Source organism: Salmo salar, chromosome ssa19 (assembly GCF_905237065.1).
Source record: "Salmo salar chromosome ssa19, Ssal_v3.1, whole genome shotgun sequence".
NCBI lineage: Eukaryota > Metazoa > Chordata > Actinopteri > Salmoniformes > Salmonidae > Salmo > Salmo salar.
Window position 1 is genome coordinate 36,552,861 of NC_059460.1, and position 24,048 is coordinate 36,576,908.

General features: G+C 44.7%; 1 protein-coding gene across 5 annotated transcripts in view; it reads right to left on the minus strand.

Annotated features, from left to right (window-relative positions):
- vit (vitrin) overlaps positions 1-24,048 on the minus strand; it is a 177,536-nt gene that overhangs the window by 4,116 nt on the left and 149,372 nt on the right. For all 5 annotated transcript variants that reach the window (XM_045702271.1, XM_045702270.1, XM_045702268.1 and 2 more), the window contains 7 exons: positions 21,354-21,401; positions 20,914-20,961; positions 11,200-11,268; positions 10,823-10,970; positions 8,031-8,134; positions 4,039-4,265; positions 3,349-3,862 (listed from right to left, as the gene is read on the minus strand). In XM_045702271.1, the coding sequence (XP_045558227.1) occupies positions 3,349-3,862; positions 4,039-4,265; positions 8,031-8,134; positions 10,823-10,970; positions 11,200-11,268; positions 20,914-20,961; positions 21,354-21,401 (1,158 nt within the window). The remainder of the gene's footprint in view (positions 1-3,348; positions 3,863-4,038; positions 4,266-8,030; positions 8,135-10,822; positions 10,971-11,199; positions 11,269-20,913; positions 20,962-21,353; positions 21,402-24,048) is intronic.

Consider the following 24,048-nt stretch of genomic DNA (forward strand, 5'->3'; position numbering starts at 1 on the left):
TTATGTAAATAATTTGCTAAAAACCTATTTTCACTTAGCTTAGAAACAAGCCACATACACTACATGACAAAAAAATATGTGGACACCTGCTCGCCAAACATCTCATTCCAAAATCATGGTCATTAATATGGAGTTGGTCCCCCCTTATTTGCTATAACAGTCTCCACTCTTCTGGGAAGGCTTTCCACTAGATGTTGGAACATTGCTGCAGGGACTTGCTTCCATTTAGCCACAAGACCATTCGTGAGGTTGGGCACTGATGTTGGGTGATTAGGCCTGGCTTGCAGTCTGTGTTCCAATTCATCCCGAAGGTGTTCGATGGGGTTGAGGTCAGGGCTCTGTGCAGGCCAGTCAAGTTCTTCCACACCGATCTCAACAAACCATTTCTGTATAGACCTCACTTTGTGCACGGAGGCATTGCCATGCTGAAATAGGAAAGTTGTTGCCACAAAGTTGGAAGCACAGAATCGTCTAGAATGTCATTGTATGATGTAGCGTTAAGATTTCCCTTCACTGGAACTAAGGAGCCCGAACCATGAAAAACAGCCCCAGAACATTATTCCTCCTCCACCAAACTTTACAGTTGGCACTATGCATTGGGGCAGGTAGCGTTCTCCTGGTATCCGCCAAACCCAGATTCATCCGTCGGACTGCTAGATGGTGAAGCGTGATTCATCACTCCAGGAAACTCATTTCCACTGCTCCAGAGTCTAATGGTGGCGGGCGTTACACCACTCTAGCCGACGCTTGGCGATCTTAGGCTTGTGTGTGGCTGCTTTGCCATTGAAACACATTTCATGAAGCTTCCGACGAACAGTTCTTGTGCTGACATTGCTTCCAGAGGCAATTTTTAACTCGGTAGTGAGTGTTACAACCGAGGACAGATGATTTTTATGTGCTAGGTGCTTCAGCACTTAGCTGTCCCATTCTGTGAGTTTGTGTGGCCTACCACTTCGCGGCTGAGCCGTTGTTGCTCCTAGAGGTTTCCACTTCACAATAACAGCACTTACAGTTGGCCGAGGGCAGCTATAGCAGGGCATATATTTGACAAACTGACTTGTTGGAAAGGTGGCATCCTATGACAGTGCTACATTGAAAGTCACTAAGCTCTTCAGTAAGGCCATTCTACTGCCAATGTTTGTCTATGGAGATTGCACAGCTGTGTGCTCAATTTAATGCACCTGTCAGCAACAGGTGTGGCTGAAATAGCCAAATCCACTAATTTGATGGGGTGTCCACATACCTTTTTGTATATAGTGTATCTGTGACCAACAGATGTATAACTGTATTCCCAGTCATGTGAAATCCATAGATTAGGGCCTAATGAATGTATTTCAATTGAGTGATTTCCTTATATGAGTTGTAACTCTTTGGAATTGTTTCATGTTGCATTTGTTCAGTATAGTTTTCATTACATTTACAGAATAGTCATATAGCAGACACTCTTATCGAGAGCAACTTACAGTAGTGAATGCATACATTTCATTTCACGCATTTTTAAATAAAAACATTTTGTACTGGCCCCCCATGGGAATCGAACCCACAACCCTGGCGTTGCCCACACCATACTGGCGTTGCAAACACCATGCTCTACCAACTGAGCCACAGGGAAATTACATTTCAACTTGGTTTCACACCAATGTAGCTTTCATTACATTTCAATTTGGTTTCACACCAACTTAGCTTTCATTACATTTCAATTTGGTTTCACACCAACTTAGCTTTCATTACATTTCAATTTGGTTTCACACCAACTTAGCTTTCATTACATTTCAATTTGGTTTCACACCAACTTAGCTTTCATTACATTTCAATTTGGTTTCACACCAAATTAGCTTTCATTACATTTCAATTTGGTTTCACACCAAATTAGCTTTCATTGCATTTCAATTTGGTTTCACACCAACTTAGCTTTCATTGTATTTCAATTTGGTTTCACACCAACGTAGCTATCATTACATTTCAATTTGGTTTCACACCAACATAGCTTTCATTACATTTCATCTTGGTTTCACACCAACTTAGCTTTCATTACATTTCATCTTGGTTTCACACCAACTTAGCTTTCATTACATTTCACTTTGGTTTCACACCAACTTAGCTTTCATTACATTTCAATTTGGTTCCACTCCAACTTAGCTTTCATTACATTTCAATTTGGTTTCACACCAACGTAGCTTTCATTACATTTCAATTTGGTTTCACACCAACATAGCTTTCATTACGTTTCATCTTGGTTTCACACCAACTTAGCTTTCATTACATTTCATCTTGGTTTCACACCAACTTAGCTTTCATTACATTTCAATTTGGTTTCACACCAACTTAGATTTCATTACATTTCAATTTGGTTCCACTCCAACTTAGCTTTCATTACATTTCAATTTGGTTTCACACCAACTTAGCTTTCATTACATTTCAATTTGGTTTCACACCAACTTAGCTTTCATTACATTTCAATTTGGTTTCACACCAACTTAGCTTTCATTGCATTTCAATTTGGTTTCACACCAACTTAGCTTTCATTACATTTCAATTTGGTTTCACACCAACTTAGCTTTCATTGCATTTCAATTTGGTTTCACACCAACTTAGCTTTCATTGTATTTCAATTTGGTTTCACACCAACGTAGGTATCATTACATTTCAATTTGGTTTCACACCAACATAGCTTTCATTACATTTCATCTTGGTTTCACACCAACTTAGCTTTCATTACATTTCATCTTGGTTTCACACCAACTTAGCTTTCAATACATTTCAATTTGGTTTCACACCAACTTAGCTTTCAATACATTTCAATTTGGTTCCACTCCAACTTAGCTTTCATTACATTTCAATTTGGTTTCACACCAACGTAGCTTTCATTACATTTCAATTTGGTTTCACACCAACATAGCTTTCATTACGTTTCATCTTGGTTTCACACCAACTTAGCTTTCATTACATTTCATCTTGGTTTCACACCAACTTAGCTTTCATTACATTTCAATTTGGTTTCACACCAACTTAGCTTTCATTACATTTCAATTTGGTTCCACTCCAACTTAGCTTTCATTACATTTCAATTTGGTTTCACACCAACTTAGCTTTCATTACGTTTCAATTTGGTTTCACACCAACTTAGCTTTCATTTCAATTTGGTTTCACACCAACTTAGCTTTCATTTAGTTTCCCATATGAAGAAATAATAAAAGAGCAGTCCCAAAATTATCCACCATTGTGATGCTAAATTACCTTTACCTTAATGCCTTCATATAGAGGTGCTTTTTCTTAAAGAGGAGCGTTCCCCCCCATTGGCCAGATTTTCTGACCACACCAATCAACCTCTAACCTCTGACCCCTCACCTTGGCGATGGACGGCCAACGCTGGAGCTCTGACATCATCGTAGCTCCTCCCGTCAGTGATAACGATCATGATCTTGCGTTTGTTGGGTTTGGACTTGCTGAACAGCTGCTCTGCTGCGTAGGTGATAGCCGCTCCAGTACTGGTCCCGCCACTCCAGTAATTAATCCTCTTTATGGCATTAAGCAGATCAGCCTTGTTGTTGTGTTGCCCGAAGGCAAACTCCAGCCGTTGTTCGTACGTATACTGGACTGCGCCGACTCGTGTGTCCGTGTCCGATATCTCAAACTCCCGTGTGATGTTAGCAACGAACTGCAAGACGGTCCGGAAGTTCCCGGTGCCCACAGAGCTGGATCCGTCGATGACGAAGGCGATGTCATTAGCGTTAAGGCAGGTCTTGCTGCAGACGAGACGGTCGGTGTCACACACTCGCTTGACAAGGGGTTGGACTGCCTTCCGCAGGGCGAACCAGCTCGACACGGGTAGGGAGTAGAAACCGTTGGTTCGACACACCGCCTGTTGAGAGATGAGAGAAGATGAGGTGGTTGGGCAGGGTTTCATGAAGGGACAGGGCTCAAATTGTGAGGGAATTGGAAGCGCATGTACGCGTTGCATAGCCAAGGGGTGAATTGGAAGCAGTTGTATGTGTTAACATAGCTAGGGGTGACCCAGTGACCATCGTCTCTATATACCTTGTCCACAAAGTTCGGCTCTACCACATTCTGCTTCTCGTACTCATCGGGTCCCTCGATGGTCACAAAGAAGATGTTGATGCCAGACTCTCTGGCCTGGCGTGATGCCTCCTCTACCTTGTCGGTGGGCCAGCCATCTACCAGAACCACAGCCACGTTGGGCGCTCCGCCCCGGTTACCGTTAGCGTCGCTGAAGTAATGTTTGTTGATATAGGAGAGGGCCTTCCCTAGGAGAACACCAGGGGGCAGCAGAGCACTTAACAGACAAACAGCTGAAGTAATGTTTGTTGATATAGCAGAGGGCCTTCCCTAGGAGAACACCAGGGGGCAGCAGAGAAGCAGGCAGACAGACAGCTGAAGTAATGTTTGTTTTTATAGCAGAGGGCCTTCCCTAGGAGAACACCAGGGGGAAGCAGAGAAGCGGGCAGACAGACAGCTGAAGTAATGTTTGTTTTTATAGCAGAGGGCCTTCCCTAGGAGAACACCAGGGGGCAGCAGAGAAGCAGGCAGACAGACAGCTGAAGTAATGTTTGTTTTTATAGCAGAGGGCCTTCCCTAGGAGAACACCAGGGGGAAGCAGAGAAGCGGGCAGACAGACAGCTGAAGAAATGTTTGTTTTTATAGCAGAGGGCCTTCCCTAGGAGAACACCAGGGGGAAGCAGAGAAGCGGGCAGACAGACAGCTGAAGTAATGTTTGTTTTTATAGCAGAGGGCCTTCTCTAGGAGAACACCAGGGGGCAGCAGAGAAGCAGGCAGACAGACAGCTGAAATACACTACAATGATCAAAAGTATGTGGACACCTGCTCGTCAAACATCTCATTCCAAAATCAGTAATATGGAGTTGATGCTCCCTTTGCTGCTATAACAGCCTCCACTATTCTGGGAAAGCTTTCCACTAGATGTTGGAACATGCTGCTGGGACTTGCTTCTATTCTGCCACAAGAGCATTAGTGAGGTCAGGCACTGATGTTGAGTGATTAGGCCTGGCTCGCAGTCAGCGTTTCAATTCACTCCCAAAGGTGTTTGATGGGATTGAGGTCAGAGCTCTGTGCAGGCCAGTCAAGTTCTTCCACACGGATCTCAACAAACCATTTCTGTTTGGAGCTCGCTTTGTGTACGGGAGCATTGTCATGCTGAAACAGGAAAGGGCCTTCCCCAAACTGTTGCCACAAAGTTGGAAGCCCTGAATTGTCTAGAATGTCATTGTATGCTGTAGCGATAAGATTTCCCTTCACTGGAACTCAGGGGCCAGAACCATGAAAAACAGCCCCAGACCATTATTCCTCCTCCACCAAACGTTACAGTTGGCACTATGCATTGGGGCAGGTAGCATTCTCCTGCCATCCGCCAAACCCAGATTCGTCCGTCGGACTGCCAGATGGTGAAGTGTGATTTATCACTCCAGTGAACGCATTTCCACTGCTCTAGAGTCCAATGTCAGCGAGCTTTACACCACTCCAGCCGACGCTTGGCATTGCGCATGGTGATTTTAGGATCGTGTGCGGCTGCTCGGCCATGGAAACTCATTTCATGAAGCTCCAGACGAACAGTTCTTGTGCTGACGTTGCTTCCAGAGGCAGTTTGGAACTCTGTAGTGAGGGTTACAACCGAGGACAGATGATTTTTACGTGCTTCAGCGCTCGGCGGTCCCGTTCTGTGAGCTTGTGTGGCCTACCACTTTGCAGCTGAGCCGTTGTTGCTCCTAGACATTTCCACAATAACAGCACTTACAGTTGACCGGGGAAGCTCTAGCAGGGCAGAAATGTGACGAACTGACATGTTGGAAAGTTGGCATCCTATGACGGTGCCACGTTGAAAGTCACTGAGCTCTTCAGTAAGGCCATTCTACTGTCAATGTTTGTTTATGGAGATTGCATGGCTGGCTGTGTGGTCGATTTTATACACCTGTCAGCAACGGGTGTGGCTGAAATTACCGAATCCACTAATTTGAAGGGGTGGCCACATACTTATGTGTATATATAGCGTAGTTTGTTATTACAGGAGAGGGCCTTCCCTAGGAGTACAGCAGGGGGCAGCAGAGAGGTGGTTATGACAGACCGAGACATTCAGACAGCTGAAGTAGTTTAATACAGGAGAGAGCCTTCCCTAAGAGTACAGCAGGGGGCAGCAGAGAGGTGTTTAATACAGACAGAGATATAAAACACATAATACGTTTCTGTAAACACATGCACACAACGGGAGCCCGTTAAAATGGAATGTTTTGTTCTAAACTGCCTTCCACTAAGTGTTCTAATCTAAGAAGTGGTAGGTACACCTCAGTTTTCAGTAGCCTATTTCTTTATTTAACCCTTATTTAACCAGGTAAGTTGACCGAGAAGATGCGATATTACAGTATCTATTTAGAAAGCAGATCGGGTTGATCATCTGGCATCTCATTGTTGATGGTCTGTACTCTCTTGGCCAGGGGTTTCACGTGAAAAACATGGCCATCTTAATGTGACTTCTCTGGTTAAGTAAAGGATACATAACTACCGAAGAGTAGAAACATCTGTGAGGTATATTGTGAAGATATAGGTTGCTGATGAGAACGGAGACAAATACAATTGGCTAACTGGCACAATGATTAGAGGGGAGGTTATATTCGGTAAACACACACAACCCTATTTGTATCCAACTGCAATGTTTAGCAGAGTCACAAAGACCACATGAGGCATCAAATTAAAGGAAACCATCACTTCCTGACAGTAGTCTGACCCCTAGCCAGTCAGGGCTGGTAGAACCAAATGCCTTTGGTCAGGAGGCCAAGAGTTAAACACTGTTATTTAACTCACAGTGTCTAGGGTCGGATTTAGATTTAATTACAGTCTCTCGGGCATGTGGAAATATGGTAAAGATTTTGTGAAACAAGCGATAATTGTGTCCCTTTTCACTTTTGCACTTAAGTGTGCGGTCTTGTGGCCATGGTGCCTTCTGGCCTTGCTGTACACTCCTAGAAAACAGTGTTCCAAAAGGGTTCTTCGGCTGTCCCCATAGGATAACAGTTTTTGGTTCCAGGTAGAACCCTTTTTTTGTTCCAGGTAGAACCCTTTTGGGTTCCATGTAGAACCCCTCAAAGGGTTCTCCTATGGGGACAGTCGAAGAACCCTTTAAGGTTTTAGATATTTATTTGATTTATTTCACCTTTATTTTAACCAGGTAGGTTAGTTTAGAACAAGTTCTCATTTACAATTGCGACCTGGCCAAGATAAAGCAAAGCAGTGTGACACAAACAACAACACAGAGTTACACATGGAATAAACAAACATTCAGTCAATAATACAGTAGATAAAGTCTATATACAGTGTGTGCAAATAAGGTAGGATAAGGGAGGTAAGGCAATAAATAGGCCACAGTGGTGAGATCATTACAATATAGCAATTAAACACTGGAATGATAGATGTGCAAAAGATGTGTGCAAGTAGAGACACTGGGGTGCAAAGCAGCAAAATAAATTAAATAAATAACAATATGGGGATGAAGTAGTAGGATGGGCTATTTACAGATGAGCTATGGACAGGTGCAGTGATCTGTGAGCTGCTCTGACAGCTGGTGCTTAAAGCTAGTGAGGGAGATATGAGTCTCTAGCTTCAGTGATTTTTGCAGTTTGTTCCAGTCATTGGCAGCAGAGAACTGGAAGGAAGCACCTTTTATTTCCCTAAGAGTGTAGACTTGGTCAGTGGTTCCCAATTATTATTTTTTCATTCTTTTTTTCCTTTTTTAAGGAACTCAGTCCAGCTTTAAACTTCCTCTTGAAAGTTGTAGGTAGTAGAATGCACAAGGTGCGCGGGATATTCCCCAATGTTGGAAGGGGATTCCCTGGGCTAGGTCACTGTAAAGGCTGGCTCTGCTCTTAACTAAATATCTTATACCTGTATGTTTTTCTGTCATTGATTGTTATGTCCGTGTGTACTATTTTATATATTTTTGTTTATGATTTTGGTACAATACAGGTTTTTACGTATTTATTTCATTGATTTATTCACTAACTCACCCACGTTGGACATTCCTCCCTTCTGTGTGATCTTGTCTACGGCAGGTTTCAGCTCTCTGGAGTTCGTATAGGCCTTCAGACTGAACTCTGTAACTGGATCATCTCTGTAGCGATAATAACAATAACAATAACAACAACATGCATTTGAGAAAGGAAGGAACGAGAAAGAGAGAAGGAACGAGAAAGAGAGAAAGGACGAGAAGAGAAGAAACAGATTGAGGCAGAAAGAGGAGAGGGCAGAAAGAGGAGAGAACAGGGCAGAAAGAGGAGAGAACAGGGCAGAAAGAGGAGAGAACCTAAAAAAATGGGGATGAAGTAGTAGGATGGGCTATTTACAGATGAGCTATGGACAGGTGCAGTGATCTGTGAGCTGCTCTGACAGCTGGTGCTTAAAGCTAGTGAGGGAGATATGAGTCTCTAGCTTCAGTGATTTTTGCAGTTTGTTCCAGTCAGAGAGAACCTAAGAGAATGCCATACCCCCTGGGAACAACATCCCTCCCAATGTGTTCTCCAATCTCATAAAACATTTTAGAAAAAGGCTCAGTGCCATTATCCTTGTAATGTGAGTTATTGAAAAGTATTGAAAACAGGGGTGCCAATAATTTTGACCCTTATAATTTAGAGAAAGGGAAAAAAATATTACTTGTTGAACAAAATCTATTTCGCTGAGCAATTGTATTATTATAAAATATAATTTTCCACACAAAAAAATGCATACATCCGGCCGTGAATGGTAGTCCCGTAGGGTGGCGCACAATAATAATTATTATCAAGGGTGTCAATAATTATGGACCTGACTAAGTCTATGGGGTAATCTAACCTCACTGAACCTGTGGCTACCCACCGGGCACAGATGTCAATTCAATGTCTATTCCACGTTGGTTCAATGTGGAAACGTTGATTCAATCAGTGTGCCCAGTGGGTATGGCCTTCTCTTAGGTTCTCTCCTCTTTCTCTCCTCTTTCTGCCCTCTCCTCTTTCTGTTCTCTCCTCTCTTCTTTCTGCCCTGTTCTCTCCTCTTTCTGCCCTCTCCTCTCCTCTTTCTGCCCTCTCTTCTTTCTGCCCTGTTCTCTCCTCTTTCTGCCCTCTCCTCTCCTCTTTCTGCCCTCTCCTCTTTCTGTTCTCTCCTCTTTCTGCCCTCTCCTCTTTCTGCCCTCTCCTCTTTCTCTCCTCTCCTTTTTCTGTTCTCTCCTCTTTCTGTTCTCCCCTCTTTCTCTCCTCTCCTCTTTCTGCCCTGTTCTCTCCTCTTTCTGCCCTCTCCTCTCCTCTTTCTGCCCTCTCTTCTTTCTGCCCTGTTCTCTCCTCTTTCTGCCCTCTCCTCTCCTCTTTCTGCCCTCTCCTCTTTCTGTTCTCTCCTCTTTCTGCCCTCTCCTCTTTCTGCCCTCTCCTCTTTCTCTCCTCTCCTCTTTCTGTTCTCTCCTCTTTCTGTTCTCTCCTTTTTCTGTTCTCTCCTCTTTCTGCCCTCTCCTCTCCTCTTTCTGCCCTCTCTTCTTTCTGCCCTGTTCTCTCCTCTTTCTGCCCTCTCCTCTCCTCTTTCTGCCCTCTCCTCTTTCTGTTCTCTCCTCTTTCTGCCCTCTCCTCTTTCTGCCCTCTCCTCTTTCTCTCCTCTCCTCTTTCTGTTCTCTCCTCTTTCTGCCCTCTCCTCTTTCTGTTCTCTCCTCTTTCTGCCCTCTCCTCTTTCTGCCCTCTCCTCTTTCTCTCCTCTCCTTTTTCTGTTCTCTCCTCTTTCTGTTCTCCCCTCTTTCTCTCCTCTCCTCTTTCTGCCCTGTTCTCTCCTCTTTCTGCCCTCTCCTCTTTCTGCCCTCTCCTCTTTCTCTTTCTCTCCTCTCCTTTTTCTGTTCTCTCCTCTTTCTGTTCTCTCCTCTTTCTGCTCTCTCCTCTTTCTGCCCTCTCCTCTTTCTCTGTTCTCCTCTTTCTCTCCTCTCCTCTTTCTGCCCTCTCCTCTTTCTGCTCTCTCCTCTTTCTGCCCTCTCCTCTTTCTCTGTTCTCCTCTTTCTCTCCTCTCCTCTTTCTCTCCTCTCCTCTTTCTGTTCTCTCCTCTCCTCTTTCTGTTCTCTCCTCTCCTCTTTCTGTTCTCTCCTCTCCTCTTTCTGCCCTGTTCTCTCCTCTTTCTGTTCTCTCCTCTTTCTGCCCTCTCCTCTTTCTCCTCGTTCCTCCATACAGAATCTTGTCCTCTTAAATTCAAGACACAGGTTTTCAGTGGGGTTTCTTACCTGTATTGGATCATATATATATTTAGGGGTTACTTACCCGTATTGGATCATATATATATTTAGGGGTTACTTACCCGTCTTGGATCATATATATTTAGGGGTTTCTTACCCGTATTGGATCATATATATTTAGGGGTTACTTACCCGTATTGGATCATATATATATTTAGGGGTTACTTACCCGTCTTGGATCATATATATTTAGGGGTTACTTACCCGTCTTGGATCATATATATTTAGGGGTTTCTTACCCGTACTGGATCATATATATTTAGGGGTTTCTTACCCGTACTGGATCATATATATTTAGGGGTTTCTTACCCTTATTGAATCATATAATAAATAGGGGTTTCTTACCCGTATTGGATCATATATATTTAGGGGTTACTTACCCGTATTGGATCATATATATATTTAGGGGTTTCTTACCCATATTGGATCAAGTAAGGGAAAAAAAATGTATGAAATGAATTGAAATGTATGCATTCACTACTGTAAGTCGCTCTGGATAAGAGCGTCTGCTAAATGACTAAGTACTCATATAAGTACTCATCATATATATATTTAGGGGTTTCTTACCCGTATTGGATGACACCCATCATGGGTCCGGCCACACCCACGTTGATGACCTGTGCCACCTCAGCCAGGAAGTCCTTCTGGATCTTAAAGCGACGCTTCCCAATACTCCAGCTACCGTCCATCAGCCATGCTATGTCTACTTTACAGTCTGCCAATCAATCAATCAATCAATCAATCAATCAATCAATCAATCAATCAATATGATATCCCAATACTTGAACTACCGTCCATTAACCACGCTATGTCTACCTTACAATCAATCAATCAATCAATCAATGTGATATCATCGGGGTTATATGTTATAACACATAATAAACAGCTGTCCAGCCTAGTCCCAGTCCTACGGTGAACCTGTGTACGTGTGTGTGTGAACATACTTGGGTCTCCCTGAGTAACAGGCTCTGGGTCAGCACGGGGTAGTGAGTCCTGCTCTCTCACACTGAAACCTGAAGACAGAAGATAACAGACAGAAGAGAAGATGACGGACAGAAGAGAAGATGACGGACAGAAGAGAAGATGACGGACATAATGTCATCATGCTTTTACCAACTGAGACATTACAAGATAACATCTAAGGATGGATCCATTATGTATTTGAGACCTAAAGTTCTGGTCCCAGTGAGCCATATCTGTTTCTGTCTTTTTAAATGGTTAGTGGGTATCGTTTTCCAGGCCTGAGTTGTTGGATGCAACGGACTACTTTATCAGTTTGAATCTGTTGGAGCTAGCAATAACTAGCGAGAGGAAGATTATTGTCAAGTTTGGAACAGAGCTAGAGTTCTGGAGGTGAAATGGAAGGGGTAGAAGGTGCTGTGAGGAGTTGGAAGTCCGAGCCTTGATGGACATGGTTATGAAAAATATATGTTTGGTCCAGAGTGAGATTTTTTGAAGAGGGTGGAATCAAGCCTTTTGGCTGATCCATGGGTGGTTTCAGGTTGGGTGGAAAAGATGGTGGGTATTTTTTTTTTTTGGGGGGGGGTATTTTAGCAGCAGCTATTCTTCCTGGGGTCCACACAAAACATGAAACATGATGTAATACAGAACATTAATAGACAAGAGCAGCTCAACGACAGAACTACACATATAAACTGTATATTTTAAAGGCACACGTAGCCTACAGTACATATCAATACATACACACAAACTCTCTAGGTCAAATAGGGTTGTGTCATGAGGTGTTGCTTTATCTGTTTTTTTAAACCAGGTTTGGTGTTTATTTTAGCAATATGAGATGGAAGTTCCACGCAATAACGGCTCTATATAATACTGTATACATCCTTGAATTTGTTCTGGATTTGGGGACTGTGAAAAGACCCCTGGTGGCATGTCTGGTGGGGTAAGTGTGTGTGTGTCAGAGCTGTGTGTAAGTTGACTATGCAAACAATTTGTGATTTTCAACACATTAATGTTTCTTATAAAAAGAAGAAGTGATGCAGTCAGTATCTCTTCAACTCTTATGCAGGAGAGACTGGCATACATAGTATTTATATCAGCCCTCTGATTACAGTGAAGAGCAAGACGTGCCGCTCTGTTCTGGGCCAGCCGCAGCTTAACTAGGTATTTCCTTGCAGCACTGGACCACACGACTGGACAATAATCAAGATTAGACAAAACTAGAGGCTGCAGAACTTGCTTTTTGGAGTGTGGTGTCAAAAAAGCAGAGCATCTCTTAATTACGGCTAGACCTCTCCCCATCTTTACAACCATCGAATCTACCGTTGAAGTCAGAAGTTTACATACACTTAGGTTGGAATCATTAAAACTCGTTTTTCAACCACTGCACACATTTCTTGTTAACAAACTATAGTTTTGGCAAGTCAGTTAGGACATCTACTTTGTGCATGACACAAGTCATTTTTCCAACAATTGTTTACAGACAGATTATTTCACTTATAATTCACTGTATCACAATTCCAGTGAGTCAGAAGTTTACATACACTAAGTTGACAGTGCCTTTAAACAGCAAGGAAAATTCCAGAAAATTATGTCATGGCTTTAGAAGCTTCTGATAGGCTAATTTACATAATTTGAGTCAATTGGAGGTGTACCTGTGGATGTATTTCAAGGCCTACCTTCAAACTCAGTGCCTCTTTGCTTGACATCATGGGAAAATCAAAAGAAATCAGCCAAGACCTCAGAAAAAAGAATTGTCGACCTCCACAAGTCTGGTTGATCCTTGGGCGCAATTTCCAAATGCCTGAAGGTACCACGTTCATCTATACAAACAATAGTACGCAAGTATAAACACCATGGGACCACGCAGGCGTCATACCGCTCAGGAAGGAGACACGTTCTGTCTCCTAGAGATGAACGTACTTTGGTGCAAAAAGTGCAAATCAATCCCAGAACAACAGCAAAGGACCTTGTGAAGATGCTGGAGGAATACAGGTACAAAAGTATCTATATCCACAGTAAAACGAGTCCTATATCGACATAACCTGAAAGGCCACTCAGCAAGGAAGAAGCCACTGCTCCAAAACCGCCATATAAAAGCCAGACTACGGTTTGCAACTGCACATGGGGACAAAGATCGTACTTTTTGGAGAAATGTCCTCTGGTCTGATGAAACAAAAATAGAACTGTTTGGCCATAATGACCATTGTTATGTTTGGAGGAAAAAGGGGGATGCTTGCAAGCTGAAGAACACCATCCCAACCGTGAAGCAGGGGGGTGACAGCATCATGTTGTGGGGGTGCTTTGCTGTAGGAGGGAGTGGTGCACTTCACAAAATAGATGACATCATGAGGGAAGGAAAATTATGTGGATATATTGAAGCAACATCTCAAGACTTCAGTCAGGAAGTTAAAGCTTGGTCACAAATGGGTCTTCCAAATGGACAATGACCCCAAGCATACTTCCAAAGTTGTGGCAAAATGGCTTAAGGACGCCAAAGTCAAGGTATTGGAGTGGACATCACAAAGCCCTGACCTCAATCCTATAGACAATTTGTGGGCAGAATTGAAAAATGTGTGCAATCAAGGAGGCCTACAAACCTGATTCAGTTACACCAGCTTTGTCAGGAGGAATGGGCCAAAATTCACCCAAACTATTGTGGAATGCTTGTGGAAGGCTACCTGAAACATTTGACCCAAGTTAAACAGACCAGTTTATTTCTGGCCATCCATTCTAAAACAGACTGCAACTCTTTGTTACGAGTTTCAGTGACTCCATTAGCTGTGGTTGGTGATGCGTATATGGTTGAATCATCAGCATACATGGACACACTTTGTTTAATGCCAGTGGCAGGTCATTGGTGAAAAGAGTAGAGGGCCTAGAGAGCTGCCCTGCGGTACACCACATGAACTTACTAATACTTTTTAATGTATAACAGGCTATGAGTTTTTTTTAACATGTCACACTTCCATTAAATAAAACGCTTTGAGTTCTAATAGATAGATAGCTCTGAATCCACAATATGGCAGAGGTTGAAAAGCCATAGCACATACGTTTTTTCAACAACAGTCATTTAATATTGAAGGCTGCACTGAAATCTAACAATACAGCTCCCACAATCTTCTTATGATCAATTTCATTCAACCAATGATCAGTTATTTGTGTCAGTGCAGTACATGTTGAGTGCCCTTCTCTATAAGCATGCTGAAAGTCTGTCGTTCATTTGTTTACAGAGAAATAGCATTGTATTTTGTCAAACACCATTTTTTCCAACAGTTTGCTAAGAGCTGGCAACAAGCTGATATGTCTGCTGTTAGAACCAGTCAAGGCCTCTTTACCACTCTTGGGTAGCGGAATGACTTTGACTTCCCTCCAGGCCTGAAGACAAAGACTTCCTTCCAGGCTCAGATTAAAGATATGACAGATAGGAGTGGCTATAGAGTCAGCTACCATCCTCAGTAGCTTTCCATCTAAGTTGTCAATGCCAGGAGGTTTGTCATTGTTTGTCATCAATAACAATAATGTTTCCACCTCTCCCTCACTAACTTTACAAAATTCAAACTTACCATGCTTTCTGCCATCAGATTCGATGAAAGATGGTGTTGAATTTGTCTTTCTGCCCATAATTTCATTAAAAGTACTACATTTTTTTCTCCATCATTCTTTATGTCATTGATCTTGGCTTCATAATACAGTTTCTTCTTCTTTTTGTTGAGTTTAGTCACATCATTTCTCAATTTGCAGTAAGTCAGCCAGTCAGACGTGCAGCCAGATTTATTAGCCACTCTTTTTGACCCATCTCTTTCAACCATACAGTTTTTCAATTCCTCATCAATCTATGAAGCCTTAACAGTTCTAACGGTAAGTTTCTTAACAGGTGCATGTTTATCAGTAATTGGAAGAAGCAATTTCATAAATCCATCAAGTGCAGCGTCTGGATGCTCCTCATTAATCACATCAGACCAACAAATATTTTTAACATCATCCACATAAGAGTCACAGCAAAATCTTTTGTATGATCTCTTATATACTATTTTAGGCCCAGCTGTTGGAACTTTGGCTTTCCTGCATATAGCCACTATATTGTGATCACTGCATCCAATGGGTACGGATATAGCTTTAGTTCTACCTGGAACCAGAGGTTTCTTCATGAGAGGGTTCTAAATGGAACTCAAAGGGGTTATCCTACAGGGACAAATCAAAGGGTTCGACGTGGCTCCCAAAAAGGTTCTCCCATCTGGACAAATGACAGAACTCTGTAACCAGAGGGTTCATGACAGGGTTCTATGTAGAACACAAATGGACAAAATTAAGAACCCACAAGGATTCCTTGTGAGAGGTTTCTAATGACAGGAACAAATGACAGAATGTCTATTGGTTCTAATGTTTTAACAATCTGTATTATACCCCAAAGATCCAGTGGCATAGCAGGAAATTCATGCCACTGGTAACTGAGAGGTTGTGAGCTCAAATCCCAAGTGAGGTTGACTCCAAAGTAATCAGAATTTTGCTGGTCTGCAAAACCACACCCATCATTATCATATTTCCCAGCATGCTCTATTGCAGTAAGATTTTTTAAATTGTTTGTTTCAATGTCTGTGTTTTTGCATTTGGTATTTTATTAGGATCCCCATTAGCTGTTGCAAAAGCAGCAGCTACTCTTCCTGGAGTCCACACAAAACATGAAACATGACATAATACAGAACGTTAATAGACAAGAACAGCTCAAGGACAGAACTACATCAATGTACATTGATTGATTAAAGCTAAACAAAGATAAATAACATACATTTTGTTAAAATAATCCAATCTGTTAGTTGGATTTATTGCACATGGTGCTGAGATGTTTCAGTTTAGATGGTTTAGGTAGGCTCATTTATTCATCTTTTAACCCTGGCAGTCATTCTGAATGTAGATTGAGGGAATCTACCCAGGCTGGATCCTAATTGGAGTTAAATGTCACTTTACAAACCAGCATAATGTGACTTGATGCTGGTTTTGCTCTAGCTTATGCTGGTCACCAGTGTCCGAAACACAACGAAGGCTGGTCACCAGCGAAAACACAACGAAGGCTGGTCACCAGCGAAAACACAATGAAGGCTGGTCATCAGCGAAAACACAACGAAGGCTGGTCACCAGCGAAAACACAATGAAGGCTGGTCACCAGCGAAAACACAACGAAGGCTGGTCACCAGCGAAAACTAGTGATGGGGGAAAAAAAGCTTCATGAAGCATTGAGCATATTGTGTTGAATATAGGTTCACTAATTGAGGCTTTGATCAACACGTTCTACACTAGTGGCACCTGCTGGACAAAATAATTGAGAAAAGCACACTGCTTCGAAATAAACAGCTTAGCAATATCGATGTATGACTTGGAGCTCTGGTATCAAACGTAACATCACTAGCGAAAACACAACGAATGGCTGCTCACTAGTGATGTGACACTGAGGCTTTGTGATGCACTTTGTGGTGCAGCGGGAAGTTGCTGGCTTTAGTAGCCTATAATCATTCAGAATACCAGCTTCGCCATCTTACATCATGGTGACACTTGTTGCCTTCAAGTTTACTTAAAAAAAAACAGAAAAAAACTATCTATGGAATTAGATTAGTAGTTAGCTACGGCGTCATAAGACACGGTGCACTGGGTGGGTTTCATGGAAGAATACTGTACCAAGTTATCTAGCTGAATAAACTAAGTTTGAGCCTATTCCTGGAAACATTGAACCACTGTAGTTTACATCAATTATAATTTCTAAGTGGAAGTTGGAATAGTTATATTTGAGTGTTTCAGCGAATGCTCTCTAGCTTCCCCAGTTATTGAGTTAATTTTCTTTCCAATCTCCTTTGCATTAGCGTAGCCTCTCCTGTAGCCTGTCAACTATGTGTCTGTCTATCCCTGTTCTCTCCTCTCTGCACAGGCCACACAAATGCTTCAAACCGCATGGCCGCTGCCACTCTAACCTGGTGGTCCCAGCGCGCACGACCCACGTGGAGTTCCAGGTCTCCGGCAGCCTCTGGAACTGCCGGTCTGCGGCCAACAAGGCAGAGTTCATCTCAGCCTATGCTACCCTCCAGTCCCTCGACTTCTTGGCGCTGACGGAAACATGGATTACCACAGAAAACACTGCTACTCCTACTGCTCTCTCCTCGTCTGACCACGTGTTCTCGCATACCCCGAGAGCATCTGGTCAGCGGGACTGGAATCCTCATCTCTCCCAAGTGGACATTCTCTCTTTCTCTCCTGACCCATCTGTCTATCTCCTCCTTTGAATTCCATGCTGTCACAATCACTAGCCCATTCAAGCTTAACATCCTTATCATTTATCGCCCTCCAGGTTCCCTTGGAGAGTTCATCAATGAGCTTGACACCTTGATAAGTTCCTTTCCTGAGGATGGCTCACCCCTCACGATGTCTACCTTTGACTCATTTCTCTCTGCCTCCTTCTTTCCACTCCTCTCCTCTTTTGGCCTCACCCTCTCACCGCCCCCCCCTACTCACAGGGCAGGCAATACGCTTGACCTCATCTTTACAAGATGCTGTTCTTCTACCAATCTCACTGCAACTCCCCTCCAAGTCTCCGACCACTACCTTGTATCCTTTTCCCTCTCGCTCTCCTCCAACACTACTCACTCTGCCCCTACTCAGATGGTATTGCGCCGTCGCAACCTTCGCTCTCTCTCTCCTGCTACTCTCTCCTCTTCCATCCTATCATCTCTTCCCTCTGCTCAATCCTCCAACCAATCTCCTGATTCTGCCTCTTCAACCCTCCTCTCCTCCCTTTCTGCATCCTTTGACTCTCTATGTCCCCTATCCTCCCGGCCGGCTCGGTCCTCCCCTCCTGCTCCGTGGCTTGACGACTCATTGCGAGCTCACAGAACAGGGCTCCGGGCAGCCGAGCGGAAATGGAGGAAAACTAGCCTCCCTGCGGACCTGGCATCTTTTCACTCCCTCCTCTCCACATTTTCTTCCTCTGTTTCTGCTGCTAAAGCCACTTTCTACCACTCTAAATTCCAAGCATCTGCCTCTAACCCTAGGAAGCTCTTTGCCACCTTCTCCTCCCTCCTGAATCCTCCCCCCCTCCTCCCTCTCTGCGGACGACTTTGTCAACCATTTTGAAAAGAAGGTTGACGATATCCGATCCTCGTTTGTTAAGTCAAACGACACCGCTGGTCCTGCTCACATTGCCCTACCCTATGCTTTGGCCTCTTTCTCCCCTCTCTCTCCAGATGAAATCTTGCGACTTGTGATGGCCGGCCGCCCAACAACCTGCCCGCTTGACCCTATCCCCTCCTCTCTTCTCCAGACCATTTCCGGAGACCTTTTCCCTTACCTCACCTCGCTCATCAACTCATCCTTGACCGCTGGCTACGTCCCTTCCGTCTTCAAGAGAGCGAGAGTTGCACCCCTTCTCAAAAAACCTACACTCGATCCCTCCGATGTCAACAACTACAGACCAGTATCCCTTCTTTCTTTCCTCTCGAAAACTCTTGAGCGTGCCGTCCTTGGCCAGCTCTCTTGCTATCTCTCTCAGAATGACCTTCTTGATCCAAATCAGTCAGGTTTCAAGACTGATCATTCAACTGAGACTGCTCTTCTCTGTGTCACTGAGGCTCTCCACACTGCTAAAGCTAACTCTCTCTCCTCTGCTCTCATCCTTCTAGACCTATCTGCTGCCTTTGATACTGTGAACCATCAGATCCTCCTCTCCACCCTCTCCGAGTTGGGCATCTCCGGTGCGGCTCACTCTTGGATTGCGTCCTACCTGACAGGTCGCTCCTACCAGGTGGCATGACGAGAATCCGTCTCCGCACCACGTGCTCTCACCACTGGTGTCCCCCAGGGCTCAGTTCTAGGCCCTCTCCTATTCTCGCTATACACCAAGTGACTTGGCTCTGTCATATCCTAACATGGTCTCTCCTATCATTGCTACGCAGACGACACACAATTAATCTTCTCCTTTCCCCCTTCTGATAACCAGGTGGCGAATCGCATCTCTGTATGTCTGGCAGTATTATCAGTGTGGATGACGGATCACCACCTCAAGCTGAACCTCGGCAAGACGGAGCTGCTCTTCCTCCCGGGGAAGGACTGCCTGTTCCATGATCTCGCCATCACGGTTGACAACTCCATTGTGTCCTACTCCCAGAGTGCTAAGAGCCTTGGCGTGACCCTGGACAACACCTTGTCGTTCTCCGCTAACATCAAGGCGGTGACCCGATCCTGTAGGTTCATGCTCTACAACATTCGCAGAGTACGACCCTGCCTCACACAGGAAGCGGCGCAGGTCCTAATCCAGGCACTTGTCATCTCCCGTCTGGATTACTGCAACTCGCTGTTGGCTGGGCTCCCTGCCTGTGCCATCAAACCCCTACAACTCATCCAGAACGCCGCAGCCCGTCTGGTGTTCAATCTTCCCAAGTTCTCTCGCGTCACCCCGCTCCTCCGCACACTCCACTGGCTTCCAGTTGAAGTTCGCATCTGCTACAAGACCATGGTGCTTGCCTACGGAGCTGTGAGGGGAACGGCACCTCCGTACCTTCAGGCTCTGATCAGTCCCTACACCCAAAGAAGGGCACTGCGTTCATCCACCTCTGGCCTGCTCGCCTCCCTACCTCTGCGGAAGCACAATTCCCGCTCAGCCCAGTCAAAACTGTTCACTGCTCTGGCACCCCAATGGTGGAACAAGCTCCCTCACGACGCCAGGACAGCGGAGTCAATCACCACCTTCCGGAGACACCTGAAACCCCACCTCTTTAAGGAATACCTGGGATAGGATTAAGTAATCCTTCTAACCCCCCCCCCCACCCTCCCCCCCAGAAAAGATATAGATGTACTATTGTAAAGTGGTTGTTCCACTGGATATCAGCATCTGCTAAATGACGTAAATGATTATTTAGGATGCTTAAAATAGAAGCTTAAACTATACTACATTAAACAAATGATTTGAACAACAGTGTAGAAAGTGTGGTTTTACATAAAACTATTTTCTAAATAGTTAATCCTTCTACAGGATTCGAGGTCATACCTTTACATCACTACGTGATCTATAATCCCCTACTCTGCCTGCTAAACTACTAGTCAGGTAAAACTACTAGTCAGGTAAACTACTAGTCAGGTAAAACTACTAGTCAGGTAAACTACTAGTCAGGTAAAACTACCAGTCAGGTAAACTACTAGCCAGGCTAAACTACTAGTCAGGTAAACTACTAGCCAGGTAAACTACTAGTCAGGTCAAACTTTTTTTTGTACAAAATCCAAACCATATTTCTAAGTTGGTGTTTGAAAGCAGCTTGGAATTGAAGAAGGCATCGGAACCATGGAGAAATCAGTGGGATATTGCATTTTGCAACACACGGTTTGAAAAAGCATGTGATCAAACTAAGCTTTAGGCATCATTGATGACGTACTTCTGATAAAGTAATAGACGCATTGGCACACTGCTTCGAAGTTACCTGCGTAGTGATTTCACCGCCTCGGAACTCCGGTATTAAATGTAACATCACTACTGGTTACCAGTGAAAACACAACGAAGGCTAGTCTAGCAGAACCAGCTAGACCATGCTGGTCGGCCAACATTACCAGTTATACCATGCTGATCAGATAAAGTTGACCAGCTTCTGACCAGCACGGACCAGCTTGAAATGTATGCTGGTCTATGCTGTTTTTTTAAGCTAGGAGGTGCTACATTATCTCACCTGAATCAAAAGGGTTCACTTCTGGTTTCCAGGAGTCCACTGGTTCCACTGTGTAGAGGGTGTTAAACAAGCTGAGCATTAGCAAGGTCAAAGGCATAGCATAGCATAGCATAGCACTCACCCTTGTCAGGATATACTGTGTGTATAACACTTCATAACAATCAGGACAATATCTGGGACTGTTATGACATATTATCACAATGGAAAGGCAAAGCAGCAGTCTACAGTGTGGCTTAGTCTCCTCCCCAGGCTCAATACTAGCTAACCCTAACCCTAACCCACTTTAGTGTAGCCTCGTCCCCAGGCTCAATACTAGCTAACCCTAACCCAGTTTAGTGTAGCCTCGTCACCAGGCTCAATTCTAGCTGGCTGGTGGACAACATTATGATTAGTGCAACTAAAAATGGCAAAAGAAACTTGAAACTTTAAGAGGTACCCACCTCTAGTGTGAGTTGTGTCTTGTGGCTCGGGGTCTGCTGACTGGGGTGCTGGAAGATACAGATAGAGAATATAGAGTCGTCATTGACCCCAAGACGTGACCATTTTTCATTCAGCCAGATGTTTGGATGTGTGTGGTAGTATTTTCTGTTGGATGAGCTTGAAATGGCTTATCCCTGTTGGGCTCAGTCTTGTTGGTCTCAGCCCTGTTGGTCTCAGTCCTGTTGGTCTCAGTCCTGTTGGTCTCAGCCCTGTTGGTCTCAGCCCTGTTGGTCTCATCCCTGTTGGTCTCAGCCCTGCTGGTCTCATCCCTGTTGGTCTCAGCCCTGTTGGTCTCAGCCCTGTTGGTCTCAGTCCTGCTGGTCTCAGCCCTGCTGGTCTCAGTCCTGTTGGTCTCAGCCCTGCTGGTCTCAGTCCTGTTGGTCTCAGCCCTGTTGGTCTCAGTCCTGCTGGTCTCAGTCCTGTTGGTCTCAGTCCTGCTGGTCTCAGCCCTGTTGGTCTCAGAAACCAGCTCTTCATTTAAGATGTAGATGCTTTCAACATTTTCACCAACCCCAACCCCAACACTAACCCCAACCCTGATAGAACTAACCCTAACCCCAACCCTGATAGAACTAACCCTAACCCCAACCCTGATAGAACTAACCCTAACCCCAACCCTGATAGAACTAACCCCAACCCCAACCCTAACCCCAACCCTGATAGAACTAACCCCAACCCTAACCCCAACCCTGATAGAACTAACCCTAACCCCAACCCCAACCCTGATAGAACTAACCCCAACCCCAACCCTAACCCAAACACTGATAGAACTAACCCCAACCCTAACCCCAATCCCAACCCCAACCTTGATAGAACTAACCCCAACCCCAACCCTGATAGAACTAACCCTAACCCCAACCCTGATAGAACTAACCTTAACCCCAACCCTAACCCCAACCACAACCCTGATAGAACTAACCCTAACCCTAACCCCAACCCTAGCCCTAACCCAAACCCTAACCCCAACCCTGATAGAACTAACCCTAACCCCAACCCCAACCCTGATAGAACTAACCCCAACCTTAACCCTAACCCCAACCCTGATAGAACTACCCCTAACCCCAACCCTGATAGAACTAACCCCAACCCTAACCCCAACCCTGATATGACTAACCCCAACCCTAACCCCAACCCTGATAGAACTAATCCTAACCCCAACACTGATAGAACTAACCCCAACCCCAACCCTGATAGAACTAACCCCAACCCTAACCCCAACCCTAACCCTAACCCTAACCCTAACCCCAACCCTAACCCCAACCCCAACCCTGATAGAACTAACCCTAACCCCAACCCTAACCCCAACCCTAACCCCAACCCTGATAGAACTAACCCTAACCCCAACCCCAACCCCAAGCCTAACCCCAACCCCATCCCTGATAGAACTAACCCTAACCCCAACCCTAACCCTAACCCCAACCCCAACCCTGATAGAACTAACCCCAACCCTGATAGAACTAACCCTAACCCCAACCCTGACCCTAACCCTAACCCTAACCCCAACCCTGATAGAACTAACCCTAACCCCAACCCCAACCCTGATAGAACTAACCCTAACCCCAACCCCAACCCCAACCCTGATAGAACTAACCCTAACCTCAACCCCAACCCCAACCCTAACCCCAACCCTGATAGAACTAACCTTAACCCCAACCCTAACCCCAACCCTGATAGAACTAACCCTAACCCTAACCCCAACCCTAACCCTAACCCCAACCCTGATAGAACTAACCCTAACTCCAACCCCAAACCTAACCCCAACCCCAACCCTGATAGAACTAACCCTAACCCCAACCCCAACCCTGATAGAACTAACCCCAAACCTGATAGAACTAACCCTAACCCCAACCCCAACCCTGACCCTAACCCTAACCCCAACCCTGATAGAACTAACCCTAACCCCAACCCCAACCCTGATAGAACTAACCCCAAACCTGATAGAACTAACCCTAACCCCAACCCCAACCCTGACCCTAACCCTAACCCCAACCCTGATAGAACTAACCCTAACCCCAACCCCAACCCTGATAGAACTAACCCTAACCCCAACCCCAACCCTGATAGAACTAACCCTAACCCCAACCCCAACCCTAACCCCAACCCCAACCCTGATAGAACTAACCCTAACCTCAACCCCAACCCCAACCCTAACCCCAACCCTGATGGAACTAACCTTAACCCCAACCCCAACCCTAACCCCAACCCCAACCCCAACCCTGATAGAACTAACCTTAACCCCAACTCTAACCCCAACCCTAACCCCAACCCCAACCCCAACCCTAACCCCAACCCTAACCCCAACCTTAACCGCAACCCCAACCCTAACCCCAACCCTATAGAACAGATGGGTCCAGGCACTATAATCTGCAGCTCAATGTCCTGAACTGTAGATGCCAGTTGAGCTCGTGTCTTGTCATGGGTCCATAAAGAGCTTGGTTTGGTTTGTGCATTGAGGCGTATGTATTGGTAGGAGGACTGCGATGCATAAAAACAAATCTCTAAACTTTACAAAACACCCATACCATATGGTGATGGAGAATTCTTGTTTTACAAAAACAAAATTCATGAGCAAAATAAAGGGATTGATTAAAAAAAGGTTTGATCCAAAAATAAAGATTTTGATCAGCCACACCATACAGTATGTGACTGACTCAT